Consider the following 24967-nt stretch of genomic DNA (forward strand, 5'->3'; position numbering starts at 1 on the left):
GTATTAAAGATGGAGACTAACAATATGGATATAGTAAATGAAGTAGAAAAAAATTGTTTATAACATTTAAAAATTAAATAATAAACAATTACAGTAAGTGTGCATTAGATTTTCATATTTTAGTACCTGACGATTGGAATCTAGAAATATCGCAAACCTATGAAAATAAACAAAATTGCTGACGAGGGGAATCGAACCTACGACCTACGGACTAACAGACTAACGCTCTAACCACTATGCTAACGACACGTGTGTGCAGTAAAATTTTAATATCTCAGTATCATTCAGACATACAATTATTGAGTCAAAGATGAGAAAAAAATAGGGATACGTTAGAAATAATAAATTGAAATAAAATAAATTAAACTAAATTTTTAAAAATTAAATTACTTTACTTATTGCATTTAACATTTTACGTAATTCTTAAATTACGTGGTAATTTTTTAATAATTTTTTATTCATAGTAAGAAGTATAATAGTATTTTAATAGGAACCAAATTATTATTGAGATTAAAGTTTAAATTTTGTTTATAATTTTAATTTGTTTAAATAATTTATTATTTACAAAATTAGACAATTGTGTTAAATTGTTATTATTAAATTTGACAAGAATAAAAAATGAACAACTGAAAAGTAAAATATTAATTTTTTTCAATAAATTTATATTTATAAACATTCATAAACTTTTTTTATAATTTTTTTCAAGTTTATGTCAAAAAAGCAATGTTGGCAAAGAGCGTTGTGAACAATTTTTCTATACTCAGCCAGCACTTGCCGCCGAGCCTTGTCCAAGCTTTGGCGAAACAAAAATTCTGTACTGCGCCAGCACTAATTGTCGAGGCTCGGCTAGACTACGCCGAACAATCGTCTGAGTACTAAGCCAGTGGTGAGCATCGGCACTACACTGGCATTTCCCATTGGGTAAAGAGAAAACCATAAAAAGACGCTTTTATATTGAGAAATTATTTCTGGTACTTGTGATAAAATTACTGTTATGTTACTCGATGTTGTTCCATCTTCTCACTAATTTCAAACCGAAATCCCATCAAGGGTTGTCACAAAAATTTAATTTTTTCTTCCCCTACTATCATTTCTGCCCATTGAACCTGATTTGATCACATTCATTAAGACATTAAGCTCAGATTTAAAAAAAAACACCTCTTCATTTTTGAAGTGTTGATAATTGTTTACTTTCTTCTCTCAAATTAGAACAAAACTAATATTCTGACCATTGCTTTTTTCTGTTAAATACTTTTGACAAACGATTCAATGCTATTGTGTTTGGATTTAATGTTTGAAAACAGACTCAATGTGAAATCAAACAACGATACATTTATTCGTTGACAATTTGTTTTCAGTGTAGAAAAGTTGATCTTTATTAATTTGCATCTTATTCTTTAAGTCATTCATCTTCGTTAAGTTGTGACACATTCTCCAGAAATCTTTCTTGAATAATGATACAACCGACGTGGATCCATCAACTAAAGTATCTTGATTCAAATATGGCAAGGATCTTTTTCCCCACGTACACCCTTTTTCACCCCATTTTCTACTTCTTACAAAGTTTCATTCTTTCCCTCCTTTTTTTCTTCTTTCTCCAAAAACCTATTTTTCAACTTTTTGCACTTTTTCGACCTTTATCTCTAAATTAAATTTAGTTTATAAACCAAATTGAATGTATATAAAATCTAAAACAAAAACTAAATCTTTCAGGAAGAGAAGCAAATCTAAAACTAAACCTACACAGTTTTTCTAAGGATATCAAATTGAGACAAAAAGGTGTTGCCTCGCAACACTTTTGATTCGCTTTTTGTCTCAATTTGATATCCGCAGAAAAGCTGTGTAGATCTTGGAAAGGAAGAACAAACCTAAAATGTAGAATAACTTAAAGTCGAAGCTCTGTGTAAAAATTGCATCAACTTCGACACCCTTTGCGAAACATAACCTCGAAATGTACCAAAACAAAGCGAAGAATATGAGGAAAATACTCTCAATGGTAAAATAACCTCGCAATGTACCAAAGATTCCAAAAGATATCAAAGAATTCTCGGACAAAGCAAAGAGTTAAAAATTGACCGCAAAGACTACAATATTTACTAGACTGATTTAGCTAGGATCTAACAATTTTAATTTGCAGCACATTTCGATCATCCAGCAATTTTCGTCTCTATCTTTAGGTTTTTTAGCCTAACGATTTATCCGCCCACGCGAATCACATGATAAATCCAGAAGTATCTGGAAGTGTTGGAGTAGTCGCATCGACTCGAAACTGTGCAAAAGCTTGTCTCGAATGCGCACGAAAGACGAATAAAACACGGATGGCGAGGACGCCACTTGGTGATTAGTGTGAATCGAGCGCGAGTTCGAAACGTCTCGCGAACGACGAAGGTATACATATATATATATAGAGAGAGAGAGAGAGAGAGAGAAGAGAATATATGTATAGAAAAGAGCCACAAGAAGGACAAGAGAGGCACGTCGTCGTCGCCGTCGTCGGTATGCATGTGCGAGTATGACATGGGCGTTTATAGGTGAAGGGAAAAAGGGGAGCCAAGAGCCCTCTCGCACACAAATATCGCTTCACATAAACACACACCTACACTATTGCTCCTAGCATCCCCCTTTTAACACACAGCTGACACTTGCTTTGACTCGTTCACTGTATTTGTATCCGTTTCACTCTCCGACTTTACAGTCTATAATCACACACAAATATTTCCATATGTGTGTGTATAGGTTTCATTCCCCAAGTGCAGTATCTTTCTCTCACAACCCCCCCCTTGTGTGTAATATTGGCATCACTGGCAATTCTGACGTTAATGTGTTGCCATGAATGTTCTATTTGTACATACATTAAAATGTATCTACATTTATGTGTATATTTGTATGTATATACAAATGTATGTACAATATTTGTATGTATATACAAATGTATATACAAATGTATATTCACTAAAATGTATCTACATTAAAATGTACATCTCAGTATAAATATAATTATCTCCGTAATTATTGTATTAAATCCATAACAGAGTGTTAATAGCACATAATCTGCATTACTCCATTAAATGTATAATTGACATGATTCTCGAATCTGCTTCACAATTCGTTGAATTCACCAGTGGCACCCATTAAATTAATTGAATGCGACAATCAATCTTTAAATTACGCATGCTTCTTCTAACCCACATACTCCTTTAGGCTAATTCTATCAAATATAAAAAAAAATACGATCTACGAAAAATCATTTCTGATTTTACGATTAAATCGAAACAACAAAAAACATTGTTCCAATGTCTGTTAAATGTTTCCGAACATGGTTATTCAAATGTTCTATTAGCGGAAGAAACGTTTTTCGAACAAACATGTTTTGCCCACCTTGGAAAATAGAAACAACTCGAAACCACTAGGAAAAAAGGAAAAGTTACTAAATATTCTTTTTGATTTCTAGAATGATGACCAAAAGTTATGATCCATTAAATAGTAAGAGCCAGTTTCGAAGTTAATGATTAAATCCTCAATCAACCAATCATGAGCCAAACTGGCGTTAATAATTAACTTTTAATTGAGGTTGAAATTAAAATATTCTTTTTATTTTCAATTTTGTATTTTTGATTTCTTTATAGGAAACTAGAAATGAAAACCACTTATGCTCTTCTGGAAATAAATACATAAACAAAGTTTCAAGTGTGGCAACACATGTAGATACTACAAATACGGGAGGTTCACACCGAAACCGAAGATGAAGACAAAGTAACTAAGTGGGAGAGAGAGAGACTTACCGTGGTCTCCCCATGATTGTTTCTTAGGACCCCTCACGTGTCGTGGCCTCTCAGAAGTAGTCTCATGGCATCAATTTCCGTGTTGCGCTGATAATAGCAGCTTTGTAAAAAAAAAAATCGGGGCGCGACGATATTCTTTAACACGAAACTCGAAAGGACGTTTCTCGTTCGTAATCCCGCTCCTTGCTTTCGTCGAGAGAGAGAATTGTGGCAACGTCGCTCGCTCACTTAAACGCGCGTTGCTCTATACACATTTGCAAAAGAAGTGTGTATAGTTAGTCTCTCACGCACACTGTGCGGGCGAAGCACACAGGTGAACACAGCCGTGTACAACGAGGAGGCAGATGGCCGTGTACATGAACATGATTACCAATACACTTGTCTGTGTGTATACAGTTCAACACAACTTTGGTTGGCTACCTCTAGGTCTCTACTGGCGGTGAGAGGGCAACACTGAGCTCACAGGACCGAGGAAACTGACGAACCGTAACGAATTCTCTATACACTTTTTAGTCAAAATCCAAACTTTGACAGTTAATCACATTTTGCAAAAAAAAAATAAACCAAATCACTGAATTGAAAATCACAAATTGTAATTAGCACACACACAAGAAACAAATGACTTGCAGCCTCTTTCTCTCTACTGCTGTCTTTGTCACACTTGTTTTAGGAGCAACTATCTGCGCTCACTCACATTCTCGTCATTTAAGATTCCTCGACGATTACATTACTTTAACGAATAACACTGCGAATAGGGAAATCGTCAATTAATTGCACACACTGTTATATCAATTTGCACTTTAAACTTGAAACACGTCAATAATCCATTATTTTGTCTATATTGTTAAACGCTCACGATGAGAACTCTCACTAGCTGGCGGTGACGGAAGCCATATTGCGATCATCACCGTCCGTGTGCTGAACATTGAAGCGCCATTGGTGCACGAGGAGAGGGGATCATATTTCATTGGCTAAAACTCGCGTGGCGCGAGTGCTGACATCTCTTGGATCTCCGACAAACTACTATCAAAATAATTTCTCTCTCTCTCTCTCTCACTTTGCAATCAATCTGCTTACCGACACATTTCAACTATTTTCGTTGAAATTCTATTCTATTGCAATGGACGTCGCTCCAAATAATTGATTTTAGAATAAACTCTTACTCTCTCTCTTTCTCTCAAGTAATTATTAACCATTCTTCGATGGAAAAAATACGATTCATTTATTCTCTAACTAATCTGATAAATTCTCTAGTGACAGAAAAAGTGGCACAAATCTATTACTTTTAATCCTCTTAACGTGACTTAAAAATTTAATGTTAATTTTTCGACTAATTTTATCTTAAAATATTAAAGAAATTAGTTTTTTTTTAACTCTAAAATATAAGAAAGAACAGTGGTGCAAAAGTTTATATAATATCTCAAAAATTAATTATTATAAAGCAATATAAAATTGGTTAAACGTGATTAAAAATAGTCGTCACAACCTTTTAATTTTAAATTGTTTTATAATAATCAATTTTTGAGATATTAAAACTTTTGCACATCACTGTCCTTCCTGATTATATTTTCGACTTCCTCATAAAATGTCAGCACAATTTCTTTAATAAATTAAGAGAAAAATAATCGAAAAATTAACATTGAAGATCTTAATTCTTAGTCACATGCTCAGGGTGTCTACTATTTTCGTTCAACAAAATTCCCTGTTTTTTTTCTCATCAAATTTAAATTTATTTGATTTCTAACATAAATAAATTCACAAATAGCTTCCAAAATTTATATTATAGTTTTTATGAATAATTAAACTCTTTTGACAAGTATCTTTAAATTTTTTGAAAATAATGTCTTTTTTAATAATTTTAATTAAAAATTTGGAAAATAATTCAAATAAACAAAGAATTTTCTCAAATTTTTTAATATAATTTTTAAAAATTATTGATACTAATTAAATTTCTGGAAAGAATTTTACTACTTATAAAAGTAATTAAATCCTTCCAAAGAATGTGAAGGACAATTTAATTATTTATAAAGATAATTGAAATTTTGAGGAGAATTTAAAAATATTTTAAACATAATTGAATTTCTGCAAAGAATTATATTACTTTTAAAAATAATTGAATTGTTTTATTCAAATTTAATGGAAATTTATTAAAATAATTGAATACTTGTGAAGAATTCTTTTTAAAAATAATATTCAAAAGAATTTAGTAAATCTGAAAAATTTTGCTATTTATGGAAATAATTGAATTCTTGAAAAGAATTTTTTACAGTTTCTAGAAATAATTCAATTCTTTCGACGAATTTTAATAAAAATTTTAAGAATAATGACATTTTCCTATAGAAATTCGATTAAAAATAATTGACATTCTGCAATAAGTTTCACTATTTATGAAAATAATTGAATATATTGGGAAGAAATTTTTAAAAATAAAATTATAATTACTGTGACCAACTTCTCTTGACTATTTTCGAAAAATTTAAATAAAATTCTTTAAAAGAATCTAATTACTTTTAATAGAATGTAAAGAAATTTCAATTATTTAAAAAATTTTGCAATCATTTGTTTATAAAAATTCAACTATCTTGAAACAATAGAATTCAAAAATTTTTAAAATCTCAATTTTTTTATAATTTAAAAAAAAACTTTAAGACTTTTTGACTAATTAAAATTTAGAGAGCAGTAAAAATATCTATAAACATCGAAATAAAAACAATTTTTTTAAAAACAAATTAAAATAATAAAACTTTTTTAATTTTGTGAAAAAATTCCCGGTTTGGCATTTTTCATTTTACTCTCCAAACTTGAATTAGTAAAAATACTAATCTGAATTAGTGAATAATTTTTTATTTTTGAATTACTAAATTTTACTAATATGTATAGTAATTTCTACTAATTTATTTTTTTAAATTTACATTTTTACTAATTCAAAATAGAGTAATAATTTTTGTAAATATTTAAAATTTTGTTCATTTAAACTTTAAAAATTTTAGTGAAATAAAATTTAATACTAAAAAATACGAAATATTTTCTTAAATATTTGCTAATTTTTCAAAATTATTAAAAATTTTTAAATTAGAAACATAAAATTAACGTATAGTCTTTAAATCTGAATTAGTAGAAAGTTACAAATGAAATTACGAAAAAAACATTCACCAAAAGATTTAGTAATCATTTTACTAACACTTTTAGTGAGATTTTGATAATTTTTAGTAGAATTTTACTATAATTGTTAGTACAATTCTAGTAACAGTACTCTCTAAATCTGCTCTCTAAATTTGAATTAGTTAAAATTTTTACTAATTTGAATTAGTGACTGACTTTTTGCTTTTAAATTAGTAAATTTTACTAGTAAATAGTAATTTCTACTAATTTATTAGTACAATTTACTAATTCTAAAGCAAAAAGTCAGTCACTAATTCAAATTAGTAAAAATTTTTTACTAATTCAAATTTAGAGAGTGAATTAGTAGTTTTCTACTAATAAAATAGTACGGATTTGTTTACCAATTGAATTAGTATCAGTTTTGACTAATTTTTAACAAAAAACTACTAATTTTTATTTAAAAAAACTACTAATTGATAGTAGAAAATTACTAATTTATTAGTAAGTCGTATTTTTTACTATTTAAAATGAGTAGTTTTCTACTATTGAAAATAGTAGTTTTTACTTTTTTTGATTTTCTACTCTCTAAATCTGAATTAGTAAGTCAGCTTACTAATTTGAAATAGTAAAAAATACTATACTTACTAATTGAATTAGTATTTTTCTATTAACAATTAGTAGAAAACTACTAAAAATTAGTCAAAACTGTGTCAAAACTAACAATTAGTAGAAAACTACTCAAAATTAGTCAAAACTGTTACTAATTAAATATTGGTAAACGAATCAGCACTATTTCATTAGTAGAAAACTACTAATTCAGATTTAGAGAGTAAGAATATCAAATTGTGACAAAAAACGTATAAAAATTGTAACAATTTTGATACGTTTTTTGTCTCAATTTATTGATATCTTTAGAAAAACAATGTAAGAGTAAAGAATAAAATTTTCATAAGAATTAAAATTATAACAGAGTAGAAACACCCTTTTCTTAGATATGCGATAAGAGAATTTGACTGCAGGGAAAATGAAAACAAATTATTTAAACTTAAAGGCAAATGATATTATGAATTAAGTCAGTCGCAGTGGTCTAAACGATTTTCATTTCTGAAACTTTTAATGTCCGCTTGTAGATTCTCAAATTACCTATATATGAAGATAGCAATTGTTTGCAATTCATTGCTCGTTCGAAAACGAAAATAACATCACAAGTGATAACGATAACAACTTCCTATTCTGGTTTTCGTCTTATCTGACTTTTTCTATCTTTCTTACATTCGCTATACCACACAGGAAATCCTCGATGCTCCTCAAATTGCCAATGGACTATATTCTATTATATGGTCTATATCTTGGAAAAGCTCATTTTACGAAAAAGGTCGCACAATAATGTATATACATAATACAATTTCTTGATATTTTTTTAATATTAAAATTAAAGAATTAGAAAAAAATCATTAAAACTCAAAATATATTTTGTTTACGAAAGTCAAATGTTTTTAACTCAATTATAATAAACCAAATATATGGCTTAAATATTTGGTTTAAATAAAATTTTTCTCTGGATGATAAATAAAATTGTCCTTTAGCCTTAAAAAAAGTTGTATGTAATTATATCTCTATACAGTTTTGTTTTTTTCCTCCGACAAACTATATATATTTGATCCTTTTTTGTCTTGAAAAGTTTCAAGTAAAAAAAAACACACAATCTGCACTTGAGATAAAGTCTTATCGTTCAAATTTCTTGGGTCGAGAGAACAATATTACGTTCATGATCCTTTGTGGACTGGCATTTAAAAAACTCCAAAGAAACCAAATTTCGCATATGAGCAACTAATTTTGTTTACGCAGTGAAGAATATTTTTTAAATAACAATAACCGTTTAAAATAAAAGGTAAAGAAAACATAAATTTTTTTTCTGTATGTAATAGTTAAAAAACTAATAGTTCAGTTGACTAAAGAAGTTTTTTTTCTCATAAAATTTAAATTTATTTGATTTCGAACATAAATAAATCTACAAATGGCTTGAAAAATTCTTATTAGATTTTTTATGAATAATTAAATTCTTTTGACGAGTTTCTTTAAATTTATTGAAAATAATGTTTTCAGGGATGTCACGCTTTTGCTCATTTCAAATTCTCTAACTTTTCCAGGTTTTCCAGGATAAAAAACGGAATTTTTCCAAGTTTTTAAAACTACATATTTATATTTTACAAAATTAAATAATTCCAATAAATTTCTACAAATACATGGAACTTTCATAGAATAAATTAATAAATAAATAAATAATAATAAATAAATAAATTCCGCATTGTTATATTTATCTTTTTTAAATAAATATTTAGTCATTACAATTTTTTCATAAGAATTAAGATTTTCAAAAATTTTAAATTCAAACCTTTTTGAAATTATAAACAACTTATAAAAAATTGTTATAAAACATGAAGACCAACTGATAAAATCATTATTTTATGTTTTAAGAATATTGTTACTCTAAAACTTATTCAAAATTACTGTCATCACTTCAATTCAATTATTATTTTCCAGAATTATTAACTAAAATTCTTCTTTAAATTAATTATTTTTAATAATTTTTGAAAAATTTCTTTCAAAATTTTCAAATCCTTTTGTTTACAATTTAATTTTACCAAATTTCATCGATTATTCGGAAATTCTTCAATTGTATATTAGAAAATAAAAACTTCAAATAATTTCAAAAAAAGTTCCATTAAACTCTTTTAAAAAAAATTAAATGTACACAATTTTCAGTAAAAAGTATGAAAAATTTAAACATTCAAAGATTATAATTTGAAACCTTTTTAAAATTCAATTATTTTTAAAAATTCACGCTATAATATTTTCTCTCTAAATTTGAATTTGTAAATTTTACTATTAAATGAGTAAAAACGACTATTTATTAGTAAAATCTGTTAATTCAAAAGCAAAAAGTCAGTCACTAATTCAAATTAGAAAACATTTTTACCAATTCAAATTTAGAGAATTTAATATTCTTAATAATATGAAATTAATTCTTCATTTAATAATCTAAAATTTTAACTGAAATTCATATTTAAATCAATTTTTATTAGAAAATTCCACGAGAATTCAATTATTTAAATTCAAAAATAATATAATTTATTGATGAATTAAATGTTTTTTAAAATAGAATAAAAATAAAATTTTTAAGAATAATTTAATTTTTCGAGAAATTAGATTAAAATTCTATTAAAAAAATGAATCTCTGTAAAAAATTTGATTGAATTGAGAAAAGTTTTTGAAAATAATTGCAATTTTGACAAGAATTTTATTAAAATTTTTGAAAATAATTGAATTTTGGAGAAAAATTTTATTATTTATAATGATAATTTAAATTTTGACGATAATTTTTAAACTTTAGACCATAATTGAATTTCTGCGAAAAATTTTATTACTTTTGAAAATAATTGAATTCTTGAGACGAATTTTAAAATAATATTTCTTTTTAAATAATTAAATTCTTTTGTGAAATTTCATTGAAATAGTAGATATTGAAAATAATTGAATTTTGATAAGTTATTGAAATTAATTAAATTTCTACGAAGAATTTTATTAAAATTATTTTTGAAAATTAAAAATGTACTGAAAATAATACTTAAATTCTAATAAATAAATTGTAGCAAAGGTTTATAAAATATTTGAATTTCTTTGATAAATTTTAATAAAATTTTTAAAAATAATTATACCCTGTTTTTTTAAATGAAGATTTATGAAAATAATTAAATGTTAGCGTAGAATTTTATTAAAATTTTTGGAAATAATTGAATTGTGGAGAAGAATTTAATTATTTATAAAGATAATTGAAATTTTGAGGAGAATTTAAGAAAATTTTTAAACATAATTGAATTTCTGCGAAGAATTGTATTGAAATTTATGAAAATAATTGAATTCTTGCGAAGAATTTTTTTAAAAATAATATTCAAATAAGAATTCAGTAAATCTAAAGAATTTTGCTATTTATGGAAATAATTGAATTCTTGAGAAGAATTTTTTTTACAGTTTCTAGAAATAATTGAATTCTTTCGACAAATTTTAATAAAAATTTTAAGAATAATTACATTTTTCGAGGAATTCGATTAAAATTGTATTAAAAATAATTGAAATTCTGCAATGAGTTTTACTATTTATGAAAATAATTGAATATATTGGGAAGAAATTTAAAAAAATAAAATTATAAGTACGGTGACTAACTTCTCTTGATTATTTTCGAAAAATTTAAATAAAATTCTTTAAAAGAATCTAATTATTTTTAATAGAATGTAAAGAAATTTCAATTATTTGTTTATAAAAATTCAATTATCTTGAAGAAATGGAATTGAAAAATTTCAAAAATCTTGTTTTTCAGAATTTTCAAAAAAACTTTTCGAAAATTCAATTTTATTAAAAAATTTGAAGTATGTATCTTTTTTAAGTTAACTAAGAGACATGAAAGCATTAGAATGTGACTCATTAAAAAATTCAATTATTTATCAATTATTAAATTAAAATACTTTGATTATTCGATTTGTTAAAAGGTTTTTAATGAAATTCTTTAACAAATTTAATTATTTTCAGTTGAATTGCACGAAACTTTTAATTTTGTGAAAAAATTTCCGGTTTGGCATAAAATTCCTGGCTAGAAATTTTTTTGGAGTGTACTAATAATTAATTCTTTATTAATAAGTTATTATTTACCAATTGCAGAAGCAAAAAATTGGACATGTTTTTTTAACTCTAAATTTGAATCAGTAAAAATTTTAACTAATTCAATAAAGAGAACAATTAGTGATTTTAATTTAAATTTAGAGAACACATATTCTCCTTATGAATGAGATTTTGTAAATCCCCAAAAATTTTACCACCGACATAGAATCCACTATTTCCGTTTAGTTTTATACATCGGAGAAAACACAAAGATCTTCTTACAACATCCTCGAAAGACAACTCCACTTGGTTTTCTTTAAAAGGAAATTAACCTTCACAAAGAGAGGGAAAGAGAGAAATTAATTCAACAGTATGCAAAATCGCTTTATTAAGAAATAAATAAAAGAAATAAATATTCACGTAAAACATTTTATATATATATATATATATATATATATATATATATATATATATATATATATATATATATATATATATATATATATATATATATATATATATATAGTTTACAAAAATATTTACCATGATGAACAACTTTCACGATCGAATAATTAAGTATTATTAGAATACGCGGATCAAAATATATAACAAGAAGTTGTTGCTTCTTTTTTGTCTTCATTTAAATCTCCTTTTAAAAGAGAAGAGAGTTAAAATAAAATTGTAACATTGAAAGAGAACACACCCTCCGAAAGTATTTCATAGTTGATTGTTGCAAGAAGAAACCCATAATTTTCTCTTCAATCTTTAAGATCATATAGCCTAGATTCATTTGGATTCTCTCCTTTTTCCTTTTATATTTTTCATCTCCTTTGATCGAGAGAGAGAACACTTTGCGTAAGTTTTCAGACACAACTACGTTACCTAAGCATTGTGACCTGTTTAAATGAATATTTTTACATGTAGATTATTAAAATGAAATTCCAGTATTATCGATACGATTCGAAACAAGAGCAGGAAAAAAAGCAAAGAGAATACTGTAGTGAACTAATTGCTTGTCGATAAAAATGAAAAGAAAGAAATTTTCTTTTTTTAAAATCCTTAGAAAAATTTTGCATGAATTCTTGTTGCTTGTCACATATTTCCTCAAGAATAGAATAATCCACATTTTAAAATAGAAAATTAGACAATAGAAACTAATAAAAATAGGAAGCATTTCTCAAAAATTTAATAATAAAATTTTCACTTTACCTCAGCCAATCAATCCTGACTTTATAGATTTTCAATTATGGAATTAAATCAAATTATAAACAGTTATATGTTCGCACAGTTCTGTAATTTAATTGTCGCCTTAAAGGAAAACACTCTGCGATATACTGCGCAAGGATAGAAACTTTAACGATAATAACCCTATCGTTTACATACCATAATCATTAACATAAACTTCAGTAATGTTGATTCCCCCCTCTTTGATCAAATTATACTCGGAAGTCACCAGCAGTGTGTGGGATAAAGTAGCTGAGACAACCTGGCTGGCTCCCAGAAAAGACTGGTTTCTATAATAGTAACGGTGCCGAATTAATAAAAAAGAAAAATAGAAAAATAAAACAATCATAATGAATTTAGGTCGAACTGGTCAAAAATTTTTTCGAAAAATATTGACGCTTAGGGTCAAACTATTTTTTTAAGACCCAAATAATAATTTAAGTCTTTAAGGATTTAATCACTGATTAACTTTCAAGATTACCACGTTTTTGCTCTTTCAAATTCCCTGACTTTTCCAGGTTTTCCAGGTTAAAAAACGGAATTTTTTCAGGTTTTTAATACGAAAATTATTCGAAAATATCAATAAATTCATTTTTAAATAAATATTTAATTATTATTATTTTTTCCAGGGACCGTCACGGAATCAAAACAAAATTAAAAAATACTTTTGTTTTGATTCGGATATGGGTATCAGAATCAAAATTCCACTCTATTTAGTTTTGATTCCAATATCAAAATCAAAATAAATTCAACTCTATTTCGTTTTGGTTCCAATATCAAAATCAAAATTCAACTCTATTTCGTTTTGGTTCCAATATCAAAATCAAAATTCCATTCTATTTAGTTTTGATTCCAATATCAAAATCAAAATTCTTTTTTGTTTTAATTTTGATAAAATACTACTGCGCATGTATAAGTCTCATTGAACCTAAATTTTGTTGCAAATGTCAAATATATCAGAAGATAATATCGTTTTTACATACGAAATCTGAAATAGAATTCGAATCGACTTCTGTTTCTATAAGAAAACCGAATTGCAGTATTATAATATCAGAATCAAAATAAGAAGTGAATTTTGTTTCGTTAACGTATCAGAATCAATATAGGAAGTAAATTTTGTTTCGTTACATTATCGGAATCAAAATAGGAAGTGAATTTGGTTTCGTTACAGTATCGGAATCAAAATAGAAAGTAAATTTTGTTTCGTTACAGTATCAGAATCAAAATAGGAAGTAAATTTTGTTTCGTTACCGAATCAAAATCAAAATACATTAATAATTTCGTTTTGTTTTGGAATATCGTAACGAAATCAAAATTTGATTTCCGTGACGGTCCCTGATTTTTTCACATAGAAATTAAAATTTTCAAAAATTTGAAACTCAATAACTTATAAGAATATTATTAAAAAACATGAAGATATCGATCACTCCGAGTCGAAGACTCGGAGTGATCGATTTCTTCATGTTTTATAATTAAAACTTGCTACTTTGTGACTGTAACTTCTTCAAAAATTATTTTCATCATTTCGATTATTCATTTCTAGAATTTTCAACTAAAATTCTTCTTTAAGTCAATTTTTTTAATAAATAAATTTTAATAAATTTTCAAAAAGTTCTTTGAGAATTTTCAAATCAATTTGTTTACAAAATTCAATTTTACAAAATTTCAATTACTCGTAAATTCTTCAATTAAATGTATATTAGAAAATAAAAACTTTAAATAATTTTAAAAAAAAATTCCCAATTAAACTTATCAAAAAAAAAAATTAATTAGACAGATTTGTTAGTTAAAAATATGAAAAATTCAGATTTTCAAGGATTTTAATTTGAAACCTTTTCTAAATTCAATTATTTCTAAAAATTCAACATTTAATTATTATCTAAAATTTTAACTGAAATTAATTTTTAAATCAATTTTTATTAGAAAATTCTACTAGAATTCAATTATTTAAATACAAATAAATAAATTATTGATTAATTGAATATTTCTTAAAATTCAATTCCCATAAAAAATTTTATCAACAAATTCTTTAAAGAATTGAATTCTTTTGACGAATTTTAATAAAATTTTTAGGAACAATTACATTTTTCGAGGAATTTGATTAAAATTGTATTAAAAATTATTGAAATTGTGCAATGAGTTTTATTTATGAAAATAATTGAATTCATATGAAAATTGAGGAAAATTTTTGAAAATAATTGATATTTTGCAAAAAATTTTATTAAAAAAAAAAATTTTTTTTTAAATTTAAGTATGCCACGAATTTTATTTAAATTTTTTAAAATAATTGAATTGTGGAAAAGAATTTTGTTACTTTTGAAAATAATTGAACGGAAATTGAATAGAAATTCTGCAAAGATTTTTAATATTTCTGAAAATAATTGAATTCAAATTTTCAGAAATTTTAATTTGAAACTTTTTCTAAATTAAATTATTTCTAAAAATTCAATATTCAATTATTATCTAAAATTTTAACTGAAATTAATTTTTAAATCAATTTTTATTAGAAAATTCTACTAGAATTCAATTATTTAAATACAAATAAAATGCAAATAAATAAATTATTGAATAATTGAATATTTCTTAAAATTCAATTTCCATAAAAAATGTTATGAACAAATTCTTTAAAGAACTGAATTCTTTTGACGAATTTTAATAAAATTTTTAAGAACAATTACATTTTTCGAGGAATTCGATTAAAATTGTATTAAAAATAATTGAAATTGTGCAATGAGTTTTATTTATGAAAATAATTGAATTCATATGAGAATTGAGAAAAATTTTTGAAAATAATTGATATTTTGCAAAAAATTTTATTAAAAATTAAAAAAAAAATTGAATTTTGCCAAGAATAATTTGAAACCCTTTGAAAATTCAATTATTTCTAAAAATTCACGCTATAATGCTTTCAATATTCAATTATAATCTAAAATTTTAACTTAAATTGATTTTTAAATCAATATTTAATTAGAAAATTCTACGAGAATTCAATTATTTAACTACAAAAAAAATATTTTATTAAATAATTAAATGTTTCTTAAAATTGAATTTTCATACACGGAGAGAAAAATCAAGCGTTTGTAGTAAGACATGGTCTATACTTAAAAAGCACGGCGCTGTTTATACTCGATTTGTAGAAATCTATGCTAAAAGAGTAGGGACCTATACTCTTTTAGTAGAGACCTATACTCTTTTAGCATAGATTTCTACAAATCGAGTATAAACAGCGCCGTGCTTTTTAAGTATAGACCATGTCTTACTACAAACGCTTGATTTTTCTCTCCGTGTATAAAGAATTTTATAAACAAAATTTTTAAATAATTTTATTCTCATGACAAATTTTAATAAAATTATTAAGAATAATTTTATTTGTTGAGAAATTTTATAAAAATTGTATTAAAAATAATTGAAATTCTGCCAAGAATTTTATTATAATTTCTAAAAATAATTGAATTTTACAGAGGAATTTTATTATAATTTTTGAAAATAATTGAATTTTGCAGAGGAATTTTATTTTTTATATGGATAATTGAAATTTTTACGAGAATTTTTCTAAATTTTTTATCATAATTGGATTTCTGCGAAGAATTAGTATACTTTCGAAAATAATTGAATTCCTGAGATGAATTTTATTAAAATATATTTTTCAAAAATTGAATTCTTTTGTGAAATTTTATTGAAATAGTAGACAATTGAAAATAATTGAATTTTGCCTAATTTTTGAAATTAATTAAATTTCTACGTGGAATTTTATGAAAATTATTTTGAAAAAAATGTTATTGTTACAAAGAATTTCATTATTTATGAAAATAATTCAATTTTTTTAAAAAATTTAATTAAAAATGTATTGAAAATAATACTTAAATTGTAATAAATAAATTGTAGCAAAAGTTTTTCTAAATAATTGAATTTCTTTGCTGAATTTTAATACAATTTTTAAGAATAATTACATTTTTTGAGGAATTCCATTAAAATTGTTAAAAAAAATTTTTAAAAATTGAAAGCCTGCGATGAGTTTTATTATGAATTCATGAAAATAATTGAATCCCTGTAAAAAATGTTATTATTTATGAAAATCATTGAATAATAATTTTAAATTAAAATTTTGTTAAAAATCTTTAAAAACAGGCGAAATTCCAGAAATTTTTTAAAATTCCATTCTATTTACAGGTTTTCCGTACCCTTTTCTAAATTCCATATCTTTTCCATGTTTTCCAGGATTTCTAGGCTCTGTGGCAACCATGACTTTTAATCGGAGTTATTGAAACTGACCCTTAGAGATCTCCGCGAATAAAAATTAAATCCAGTTCAAAATTTATCCAAACGATGATATGTGTCTTTATTTCTTTTTCCTTTCATCCCTTATTTTTAGGATACATTTTTTATTTTCCCTCTTTTCTTTACCTTTTTTTATTTTTTATAAACTTCCTTTCACTTTTATGCCTCACATAAGAAATTTTCCCTTATTCGTTTATTTCCTTCTTAGTTTTTTTCTTCTTATTCTTTTCTTTTCGTTTTTGTTTTCTAAATCATTTTTTACATTACATACATGAATTTCAACTAAACTTTACCTATGTCAAATGATTTTTACGAGACGTTTCCTGCAAATTTTTCGTGTACTTTAATAACATTGTAGACATACGAGTTATTTACGAGCGATGCATGTTGAATTATCTCAAAATTTAACATAATTTTTACTTCAAAAAGTGAAAGTAACTTCAAGTTCTGATAACTCCAACATCTGGAATCCGTATAGAATTTTCATGCTTTGTCTCAAAATATTTCTATTTCAATATCAAAAGAGGAAAAGAAAAAATTGATAAGAAAGTAGTTGCTCGAAGCTTACTTCATTTTTCCCATTGAAAACTCGAAAATTTTAACTACTTTAATAATTTAGCTTCCGGAACTTGTGTTAATCTATAGTTTTATATTTAGTTAATGATACCGTTAATAGAGTTTAATTTTCACAGAATAAATTAACTTCATTACATTCTGTAAAGAAAAAAGTTTCCAGAAACTAAATTACCGCGAAAGTCAAATATTTTACCAACCAACATAAATATTCTGATCTTGTAAATATTTCAACAATGGATACAGCCATTTTTGGTGCTTATATCCATTTTTTTAATAAGAAAAAATTCTGCATGTAAAAGCAGCGAATTACAGTAGTTTAAACAAGGGAAAACAGAACGAAACAAAAAATATATGCAGTAAAAAGAGTCATGTTAGGGAAAAAAAAGATTATGAATGAAACGAAAAAAGAAATTACGAAAGCACCTAACACTGTATTACTGTATAAGTATAACAATGGGGATGTGTATAGTGGTGCAAAAAATTGCGTTCATTACGTTGAATGTATGACGAGCAACAAGTTTTCATCAATGTAACCTAACATTGCTTCGGGTGTTTCAAACGTCACTAGTGTGACGCATGACTTCTGCAACGTCACGCAGGCGCAAGAGCACGCACGATGACGTAGAACTCATCCCATGTAGGACGGGGATTACAAGCAGAACATAGACCTACACCCACCTTTTAGTGCACGAGCACTTGGGAAAGATCAAGTGGCAATATTATAACCCCACCTGGTTTTAACAATTTACCTTTTCTTTTTTACTACTATGGAGAGTTTGCAACAAATTGTGCAATGAAAAAAAAACTCGTGTGTCATTATTTACAAATCACGACAACTGAAAATTTATACCTTTATTTTTCAATCAGCACTAGGTTTTCAATTTCTCTTTTTTTGCAACAAAAAGATTGAAGAGAGAGTGAGAGAGTGAGAGAGAAAAGAGTAATTCAGACATTTGTCCGCAGGTGTCACAAATGTATACACACACCTTACAGATGTGTGGGTGATGCAAGTACACTGTCTGTCAGGGGAGAAACACTCTCAAGACAAAGAAACATCATCAATCGTTAGAAAATACACGCACTTTGCATAACTTTAACGAGCAATGAATCACAAAAATCTTGCTTAACAATTCCTAACGAGAATTCGTTTAACAAACGATTATCACCTTTTTAGAATCGATTATGAATTTTCTTTTCATTTCTAAATAGGAAGTGCATACACTGTATTAAATGTGAGGCTTCACAGTGCCCCTAAATGGTATTTTAGGGGAAATAGGGGACTTAAAATTAAAAAATAGGGGACGTTTAGGGGATCTATAAAAATTGTTTAAATAAAAATATAATTTACTTATAAGAACACGAACTTTGGTACAATTTTTAAATACTGCTTTAAGTAATTTTAGTACAATAAGGAGTTCAACGGTAAATATTAATTTATATTTAACAAGTCTTTGAAGGATCAACCCATAAATTCCAAATATTTATTTCAGGGTTGCCACACGCTTTTGCTCATTTCAAATTCCAAGACTTTTCCAGGATTTCCAGGTTAAAAAACGGAATTTTTCCAAGTTTTTAAAGCTACATTTATATTTAACAAAATTTTTAATTCAAACCTTTTTGAAATTAAACATCTTATAAAAAATTGTTATAAAACATGAAAATATCAATAACTCCGAGTCTTCGACTGGGAGTGATCGATATCTTCATGTTTTATAATAATTGAAAATGACCGACTGATAAAATCATTATTTTATATTATAACATTATTGTTACTGTAACTTATTCAAAATATTACTTATATTTCATCATTTTAATTCAATTATTGTTTTCCAACATTTTTAACTAAAATTCTCCTTTAAATTAATTATTGTTAATTATAATTAATTATTATTAATAATTTTTAAAACATTTCTTTCAACATTTTTTAGTTTACAATTCAATTTTACGAAATTTCATCAATTATTCGGAAATTCTTCAATCAAATATTAGAAAATAAAATCTTCAAATAACTTAAAAAAATCAATTGAACTTTTTCCAAAAAATTAAATCTACACAACTTTCAGTTAAAAGTATGAAAACTTCAAACATTCAAAGATCAAAATTCAATTATCTACAATTTTAACTGAAATATTTGAAATATTAAAAAAATAAAATATTTAAAATATTTGAATCAATTATAATTAGAGAATTCTACGACAATTCAATTATTTAAATACAAAAATAAGTAATTTATAATTATTGAATAATTGAATGTTTTTTAAAATTCAATTCCCATAAAGAATCGTTATCAACAAATTTTTAAATAATTGAATTCTATCAATGAATTTTAATAAAATTTTTAAGAATAATTCCATTTTTCGAGAAATTGTATTAAAAATAATTAAAATTTAGCAATGAGGTTTATTATTTGTGAAAATAATTGAATTTTTGCAATAATTTGTAACTTTTACAAAATTGAATTTTTTTCCGTGTTTTTAACTAAACATCTTTGATAAATTTATTATTTTTAATAATTTTTGAAAAAGTTCTTTATTATTTATAAAAATAATTGAATCTCTGTGAAAATAAATTGAATATTTTTGAAAATAATGGAATTATTGCAAAGAAATTTATAAAAAAATTGTAAATAATTGAATTGCTGTGAAATATTTGTTATTTATAAAAATAATAAAAGGTTTGCTTCAAATTTTATAAAAAAATAAGTTGCATTTAATACCAAAAATGTGTTTTTTTTAATGGCAATATTTGGAAGAAAAGCCTTTTCACAAATCGTTTTGGTTTTGAAATGAAAAAGATGGCAGACTTTGCTTTTTCTGTTAGGAGATTAACATGAAATATATGTTCTTAATTAATAGAAGAGAATAAATAAAACAGCAGCAATTTTGCACAGAATCTTGATTCAATTTTCTGAGAATAACAGTAGAGATGAGGTTATTTTCAGGTCATGTGGAGTAAATTTTAGAGGAATATTCTCGGTTCAAAGAATAGTTATTAGCGTAGAGAATAACGAAATATTTACTGGAGCGAATAAACCAGTCATCTAATCAAATTGGACGTTTTTTTATATATAGAAATCTTTTGGACTAATAGAAAGTACTGATAATAACTCATTGCAACACCAAAGAAGAATATTTATAAATATAGAGAATTAATGTTCGTTTATTTGCGAAGATATTTTTATCTGTACATAACTATATAATTGACAAATTTTTTCTGCGACTACATTATTGACAATTATATTTTTATATTTCAAGTGGGAATCGTTTCTATTTAAGTTTTTAATCAAATTAGTTACTGCTTGACAAACTTCTCTTCATTACTTTAAAAAATTGTAATAAAATTATTTTTGGTAATTGCATTATTTTGGATACAACTTAGAAAATTTAATGCTGCTTTTTACACTACTCAGACATTTACACTTTATAAATTTTAATATTCAATTATTTACAAATTACTAAATTAAAAATTTGAAATTTCAACATGGAAAAAACCTTCACCTGGAACAGCGATAAGTTTTTCTAGAAAATAGCGAAATTAATAATTGAAACAACCAAAAATTTCTTTAATGTATTAAAATTTGCAGCTGTTTCAAGTAAAATTTCTTCAATTATTACTAATGAAATTCTTTAACAGATTTAATTATTTTCAATTAAATTTTACAAAATTTTTTCATTCATTGGATATTTCTGATTCAAATTTTTTTAACAATTTAAGAATTTTTTAAAGACTTGAATTTAAAGAATCAGAATTTTTTCAATTATTTACAAATTATTAAATTCAATATTCCTTAAAAAATCAATTTTAAAAAAAATTTTAAAGTAATTCTTTAACAAATTTAATTATTTATAGTTTAATTTTACCGAACTTCTCTATAACATACTTTGTTGATCCTAAAATGAATTTGTCTTTAAAAATTTTAATATCTTTAAGCAATTAAATTAAAATTTCTCAAAAACTTTATTTTTCAAAAATTCTAAATTTCAATTATTTACTAATTATGAAATTAAAATTCCTTAAAAATTCGATTCTTTTAAAATGTAATGAAATTCTATACATATTTTAATCATTATGAACTTCATTTTACAAAGTTTCTGCATTAAATTAATAATTATTAGTAAATAATTTTCCCTTTCAAAAAATTCAAATATTTAAAAATTTGAATTAAAAATCTCTTAGAAACCTTATTTTTTCACAATGTTTAAAATTCAATAATTTTAATTATTAAATTGAAAGTCCGAAAAATCCAAGAAAAAAAGTCCAAAGTACAAAAAATCCAAAATAAAAATTTCCAAAGTCAAAAAATCCAAAATAAATAATGAAACATGTGAAAAAGCCACATTTTTATTTTTTACGCTATAAAATCGGAATTTAAAATGTTAATTTTAAAATCACAGGATTTTAATTATTTACATAAATAAAAAAATTGTCCAGAAAAATTCAATTATTTTCATAAATAAAAAAATTTTTCACAAAATTTGAATTATTTTCATAAATAAAGAAATTTCTAGAAAAATTGCAATTATTCTATAAAATTTTTAAAACAATTAGACCAAGAAGTACAATTATTTTCAACAATTTTGATAAAATTCTTTACAAAAATTCAATTATTTTTTTCAATATAATTCCAATTAAATTACTCGATAAATTTAATTATTTTCAAAAATTTGAAATGTTAAGTTTACCTACTTTCGATTTAGAGTCATCGAAATAAGCAACTCAAAAAAAAAAAAAAAAAAAAAAAACAATTTCATTCTAGACAACCATTAAAATTTTTATATCTAAATTTTTTTTCATTAGATTTTTAATTTCTTTGAACTTTTTGACCAGGACAAAAAATCTAAAAAATAAGTTCGAAGTGAAACTATATTTTTTTCACTTTTTTTGATTTCATTACATTTATTTTAAATTCTATGATTTTGACTTTTTGTTTTGGACTTCTTACCCGGATACTGAATTAAAATTCTCTTAAAAACCCAATTTTTTCAAAAGTTTGAATAAAATTATTTTTTAAAAATAAATATATTTAATTAATATTAATTTTTTAACAGCAATTGAAATCATCAAGAATTCCAGTTATTAAAACCTTCTGAAATTTAATTATTTTTGAAAATTGAAATTGTTTTTAACTAAAATCTTTTTAAGTCGATTAAAATAATTTTAAAAAAATTATTCTATAATTTAATTTAAATTGAAATTAAAATTAATTTAATTAACTTCAATTTGATTTAATTTACACAAAATTTAATTATTAACAGGTGTAAAACATGGAGGAAAAAAATTTTCTTATAGAAAAAATTTAAATTTTTCCAATTAAATAGTTAATAATAACAAATTATTAGTTTAGTTTATGTAAAAGTATTTTATTAATTATAAAAAAGTTGTCAAGGGATAAAATTAATTTCTCCACTAGAGAACGCCAAGGTCACCATCAGATGGCAAGAGAAATTCCAAGAAAGAACTTAACTGCCGTCTAGCGGTGACCTTGGCGTTCGCAGGTGGAGAATAGCGTCTCCATATTGAATCTCAAGATTTTCGTCAAATATTCGTAATTCAATATTTATAGATTTATTATCGAATCTAGAGAGTTTAACAATACAAATGGATTTCAATTTTTGATATTTTTTCCTATTTCCTCTTTTTTAGGCTTTTAATTAATTTTTCCAGTAAATAAATGACTAATTAAGAAGTCGGTTAATAAAATAAATTAGTGGTTTTTTTTATCAAAATAAGTGTAAATTATTTATAAAAATAGTAGTTAAATGATAAATATTATAGAATATAGAAGAAAATAGAAAAAAGTGTAGCGTGTGAGTCCGACGCATGTAAGTATAATAAACATTGAAGGAGCTAATTGATGTTTCCGAGATGAAGGTGGTAATTAAGCAGAGAAAAAGGGGCGAATGTGTCGGATGTTCGCAGGAGGTACAAAAGGAGAGAGGGTCTTCATAAGTGGCAAAAGATGAAGAGAGGAAGAGAGAGAGAGAAATGTCGTCATCTCTCACCCAGTACAGGCTTCTCATTGACCAGTACTGCGGCTCTATTGATTTTCTGCAGAGGGTGAACTACCAAAGCAAAGGGAGGATTAGATATTGCTATGGTATAGCCCAGCAACACAATTTTTACTTGAATCTCTGTTGGAATGGTTCTGACTTCGTGGTCTCGCCTTGAACGATCGCATGCGATATAATAAGAACTCGTCTTTTCTCTCTATACACATGTATTTTGTGCCTCTACATACAAACTCTGACTCTTTTATTGAATCCACTTCGGCGCGGCGCAACATGCTCCATTCCCACTATATATATATTAGAAAGAGAGACAGAGAAAGAGACTCCAACATTGTCTCAATAGATTCAATTCTAATCTCAATTTTCACTCCATTTCACATTTTCTGCTATACAACAAATCTCCATTCAATTTAAATTAAACACTTTAACTATACAATTTCTAATTTTCCTTTCAATTCACTTCTCATTTCAATTCAGGGTAATTCAATTTAAGACGAATTTCTGAAGAAACTGTAATTGCTGATACGATCCGAAATACTAATTGAATCGAGTTTCAATTAATTTAATTAATTTAATTAATTAAATTAATGTACAATATTGCTTTAATCAATTAAATTCATCGAAGTGAAACCACTGTTAACTTAAAAGAATCAAATTGCAACAAATTGACACCAAAAATCTGGATCAAATTTTTGGCATCAATTTTGATTCAATTGGTACTTTTGTCTTTGATTTCGATAATTTTTTATGGTAAAAATTTTATAAGAAAATGATTGAAGATTTAAAATTCCAAATAAAAATAACTGTAGCAAAAAAATTGTACGTACAATAAAAAAATAAAGGAGATAATTTAGACCTTAAACGAAGGTGATTGCCATATCTAATATGTTCGCCAGGAATAAAAACGCGGTATATCGTTAGCGTTTGTGATCTACAAGGGAAATGTTGATAATAATAGACAATCGACAAACGTGACAATGCATGTGGTATAACCACAGATTACTTAATTGTTTATACGAGCAAATAAAAAAAAAATTCACAATCAAAATTAACAAAAAACTTGAAATAAATTTAGAAGAAAAATGGTAAATTTCCTAAATATTACTACTACACAAATTTATTTATTTTACAAATCAACGGGCAGTGCCCTTAGGTATAAATGTACTTAATATAAAGTAATTAAATTTACAATAAGCAAAGTATTGACACTTAAAATTAATAAATAAAAAATAGTCTAAAATTTTATAAAAAAAAAATAATTGACCGCACTTTCTGAATATAAACAAAACTTCCGTTAAAGGGAAAAATGCAATTTTTCTTATCTACTGACAACATACTTTA

General features: G+C 25.0%; 1 protein-coding gene across 5 annotated transcripts in view; it reads right to left on the reverse strand.

The window, feature by feature from the left end:
• The window catches only part of LOC122511719 (AF4/FMR2 family member lilli-like), a 315906-nt gene that overhangs the window by 236824 nt on the left and 54115 nt on the right, over positions 1 to 24967 (reverse strand). Inside the window, exon 1 of one of the 5 annotated variants that reach the window (XM_043627149.1) lies at positions 3783 to 4703. The exons of the other annotated variants lie outside the window; for them this stretch is intronic. Within the exon in view, the coding sequence (XP_043483084.1) occupies positions 3783 to 3796 (14 nt within the window). The 5' untranslated portion in view covers positions 3797 to 4703. Of the gene's footprint in view, positions 1 to 3782; positions 4704 to 24967 lie in introns of those variants that run through there. 5 annotated transcript variants of the gene reach the window in all.

Source organism: Leptopilina heterotoma, unplaced genomic scaffold (assembly GCF_015476425.1).
Source record: "Leptopilina heterotoma isolate Lh14 unplaced genomic scaffold, ASM1547642v1 Lhet_9, whole genome shotgun sequence".
NCBI classification, from domain to species: Eukaryota; Metazoa; Arthropoda; class Insecta; order Hymenoptera; family Figitidae; genus Leptopilina; species Leptopilina heterotoma.